Below are 4,360 nucleotides of genomic sequence, written 5' to 3' on the forward strand. Positions count from 1 at the left end.
ACACACACACACACACACACACACACACACACATGCAGACACTCACGCACACACACAAACGTAGACACGCAATGTCAAGAAAACAGCAAGGGAGAGAATCCGAGCCTAAAATTGAAACAAATCTTTCAGCCTGCTGCTTCTCTGAGCTCTGTATTGAAGCTCAGCTCCAATGTATGTTTAATGCCTAGTTGCTTTGGTCTTCTTCCAATGATGCTTACTACAGAAAGCAAATCAAACACAATTAGAGAAGCCTTTTCCATAAAGTGTAATTTTAATGGCTGCAAAATCAGCAACCTGTAACTGCCCTTTCAAATGGCATGCCAAGGTGTGCAATGGCCCCATCCAGCATGTGTGTGTCTCTATCTTGCATCTACCTGCTCCTTTCGGCCTAGTCAGATGGATGTAGATACAGATCCGCATGTGTCTGTATTCATACAGCACTACTTACTTAGAGATGCTACTGTCAGTGTCCTCAGGGCTCTCCCAAGACGTCACGCACTGGGGTACCACATGGTCCATTTCACGTGATCTATTACTCTGACATAAACCCATCTGTAATATATTGCCAGTATATAAGCTGTCTAGTTTGTTAATTGATTAAGATGTATGTCCTATAAGAAAACATGTAAAGGGGGGAAGTATGGGGGGAGCGAGCTCTCTCGGACCCTTGAAGATGTAGCTTCCAAATTTGAACTGATTAAATGGCACCTGTATACCAATCTGTAGAGAGAACATATGTGATGCTTATGGACAGTGGTGGGGGCGGTATCAGTTCTCAGGTGCAGAGGGGCTGCTTGTTAGAAGGAAGATGTGGCCAAAGGCTGAGGGTGTTTTCTTTGCCAGTGTACAGGTAGGACAGCCTAGAGAGTAGTATTGCAATGTGGACTAAGAGTCCCAGATACCCAGAGACACCAACACCCATGTTTTAAAGTTAGACTGCATTTGCATTTCCAAATTATGTGACACAACAGGAGGCTAGTAGGAAGAGTGGGAGGTGGTGCGGTAGGTTATTGTGGACATATCTGACAGTAAGTATTCCTCCTTGGAGCAGAACAGAATTGATTTTGTATAATTTCCTGAAGAGAAAATGAGCCAGCCGAGATGACTTCTAGATTGTGGGCTGTGTTTTACACGTGTAGACTGCTTCCCAGGTTCATACTCTGATTTGAGAAGAAACATTGCCTCCCTCTTCTGGAATTAAAAATTTAATTAAAATAAAACTCCGAAAGCACAGGGCAGTTCTCAGGTTAGGACTTACAATCATCTCTACAGACATTATTATTTCTCAGGGGATCCCCTGACCCCTTAAATATGGCTGGGGTTCCTATTTACTGATGTAGAGTCATGAATGTGAACAATCTACGAAGGGCTGAGAATCCGAATTTTGTACTGCAGTAGATGTGAGAGCAATAACCCGCCCATCCATTACTGCTGCTAAGTAGCGTTAGCAATACAAGTTTGTCTTAAAAGCCATGAAGCATTCATGCCAATGTTTAGCAAAATCATCTGAATTTAGCTTGACTTACATGAAAGTGCTTCCGCAAGCACTGACGGAGGCACTGTGAAACATCTTGGTTCTATACACGGCCATACCAGGATGACTCCCAGCAATAATCGTACCGGGGCTAAGCCTCTCTTACCCATCTGGTGACAGCGCCATCGCAGTGATTTGCACTCTGACCATTTTGGTGCTCACCGGTGTGGTGATACTTCACTTGAAGAAGTGAAATGTGACATGGTGGTTGATCAGTGTCATACGACCGGCAAACGGGGTCCCCTCACTAGAGCAAACAAGGCCAGTGCTCTGAAAACTGCCTTAAATACAGTGACAGGGAAGTTCTGCCTTCTCCAAGAGACAGAGTCCACAGGGAACCGCAACCACCTCCGCCATGGCCAGGCAGCAATGCTGCCATTTATGCCTCACACAGCAGGCTTCAGAACAAGACGTGATTTGCTTAGAATGGAGAGAAAAACAGTCAATCATGCAGCTTGGCCCCTGGAATAAAAATGTCCCAGTTTCTCTATCTTGCTACCATTCTTCTTGATTAATATGACAACCTGGCTTGAAAATGCCTCTTTATTCACACGGGCTCTCTCATTTGCTTTCTGTCATTATTCCTGTTGTTCGTTTGTTTGTGACTTCTCTGTATTCTTCCTTCTTTACTTATCTCCTTTCTCTGTACTTTCCTCTTGATGTACCTGTGGTCTCTTCACTCCACTTCACTGCCAGATGGGAGTAAGCACAGAGAGAAGCGAGGTGCTTAAAAAAAGTGAGTCAGGGGAAATGCATCAGCCGCAAGATGACAATGCAAGCTGGAGATCGCAGCCAGCGTCTAAGTGCTGGGCAGTTAGACTCTCCCATGTCTGCAGAAGTGGTGCTTTTCCCCCCACGCAGATCAAATCAGGTGAGAAGTAGACAATGCCCTTCCCTGGGATCACTACTTTTCCTAAATGCAACTAGTTTTGGGTTTCTATCACAACCTTGAGTTAAATCTTCCTTATGGGCAAGAAAAAAAGGTGGAATAAATTGCTCAGACTGAAGTATCATTTACAAACGAAGTTAAGGGGTTGGCCTCCAGGCGTCTTGCAGAATTAATTTTATTGGGTGACCAAAGTGAGGTGATAGGACAACAAAGCAAATCCCCGCTTTAAAATCCCACCTGTGCTCCATGATCGCGGGCCCAGTTATGTCTTCAGGAGGTGATCATGTGATCCGCTTCAGAGACCGTATATTACGTTCTGCATTGAGTCTTCTTTTCTTAAACCCCCCCCCCCCATATTTCCTGTTACTGCCAATAGATGCTTTTTTCAGGCAGGCACGTGTCAAATCACCTGGATGATATTCTTGACAAAGTTCAGGACCTTCCTGTGGTTGGGGCTCATTTTGCAACATGAAGCTGGCACTCCGAAGAGCCTGACCTTCTCTTACTTGCTGTGGGTTACTCAGTAATCCTTAATAAAGCGTCTTGTAGTATTTTGTGAAGGGATGTCTGTACCCATGTATAAGAAGAATTGAATTGTGAGAGTTAGGCAAATGCACCCCCACTTTAGCTCTGTCTTTGCTATTTTTCTATGTGTATTGTAAGTCAGTATGTTCACTTTAAAAAGGGATACATTGGCCTTACAATAGGACTTTTTCTTACAAAATAAAAGCTAATAATCTTCTTTCATCTTCAAGAATCTGATGATCGAGCTTTGTGGGAATGTCCCCACAGTTGGACCAGGGCCTGGCCAATTCCCATGGTTGAAGTGATATACCTAATTGAGGGCCAAAGGGCTGGACAGTTTTTCTCAATTTGTTACCATTATCAGAAAAATATTATCTAAAGAAAGTGATCACAGCTGACTGGTAAGTCAGGACTCTAGCTTCAGTGAATGAAATAAGAAGAGATGAGAATACTTAAGTCCTTTCATGACATGTGGGGGGGGAAGATAAGCAAAATTGAGTTTTACAATTTTAAATATTCATTGCAAAAATCTAAATTATACAAAATTTGTTTTCATTGAATTCTCTTAACATATGACCATCTATATCTCAAAAACATTATGCTCTGTAAAGAATGTTGTCAGTCAGTTTTGTTGAAAAATGTATCTTCTAAGCTCAAAGAGGAGAGTAAAATTGCTCTAAGGAATTTTGATCTCAGCCCTTTGGGTCTGAAGAGCAAGACCTCTCTCCACTCATGACTATCCTCTACCCATTTTAATCGTTAAGTCCAACATTTTTCACATGCATTATTAAACCAAACAGGGAAACTCCTTTCTGTAAAAACAGCAAAAATGTTACAGTGTAAATAGTTCTATTCGTTATTTTCCATGTGACTAAAATGTAAGATTTCATTATCTCTTTGGGCACGTAGACAGTTCTTTAACTGCCTGAAAGTGGTTGACTTTGATCCATTTCTTTGGTCAGTCATCCTGAAGTGGAAGCCTTCTGTTTATATATGGACACCGTGTATCTAACTTTCCATTATGTGGGACCAATGGCCAGTACAGTCTAATGGAAACAAAACTCCCAACCCTTGTCCTGCATTACCTGTTCACCTTGCCATGTCCATCTTGCATTGGGACATAACTTGCACCTGCCTGCTCTTCTGCATGATTGGACTCCAAATACTATTGCCAATGAGAACCGTCCTGTGTCTGTGCTTATAAAATGGACTTGCAGCACACACACACACACTCACACACACACACACGTGCAAACCCCTCGTACAGTTACAGATCAGCCTTGGAAGGCAAAACTGTGTAGGTCCAGTTTCTTTGCAAAGTCTTTGTGGTGAGAATGTCAGTCAGTCAGCCTGGAGGATAACAATGTTTAATAAGGATTTGAAATCATTCAAATCATGTCTGTGTTTTTTCT

The 4,360-nt window shown here is 42.6% G+C and overlaps 1 protein-coding gene across 1 annotated transcript in view; it reads left to right on the top strand.

Annotated features, from left to right (window-relative positions):
* MAPK10 (mitogen-activated protein kinase 10) overlaps nt 1–528 on the top strand; it is a 302,050-nt gene extending 301,522 nt beyond the window's left edge. Inside the window, exon 15 of the mRNA XM_006143294.2 lies at nt 439–528. Within this exon, the coding sequence (XP_006143356.1) occupies nt 439–528 (90 nt within the window). The remainder of the gene's footprint in view (nt 1–438) is intronic.
* The last annotated feature ends 3,832 nt before the right edge of the window (nt 529–4,360 follow it).

The sequence above is a fragment of the Tupaia chinensis genome, unplaced genomic scaffold, assembly GCF_000334495.1.
Source record: "Tupaia chinensis unplaced genomic scaffold, TupChi_1.0 Scaffold000094_1, whole genome shotgun sequence".
Classification (NCBI taxonomy): Eukaryota; Metazoa; Chordata; class Mammalia; order Scandentia; family Tupaiidae; genus Tupaia; species Tupaia belangeri.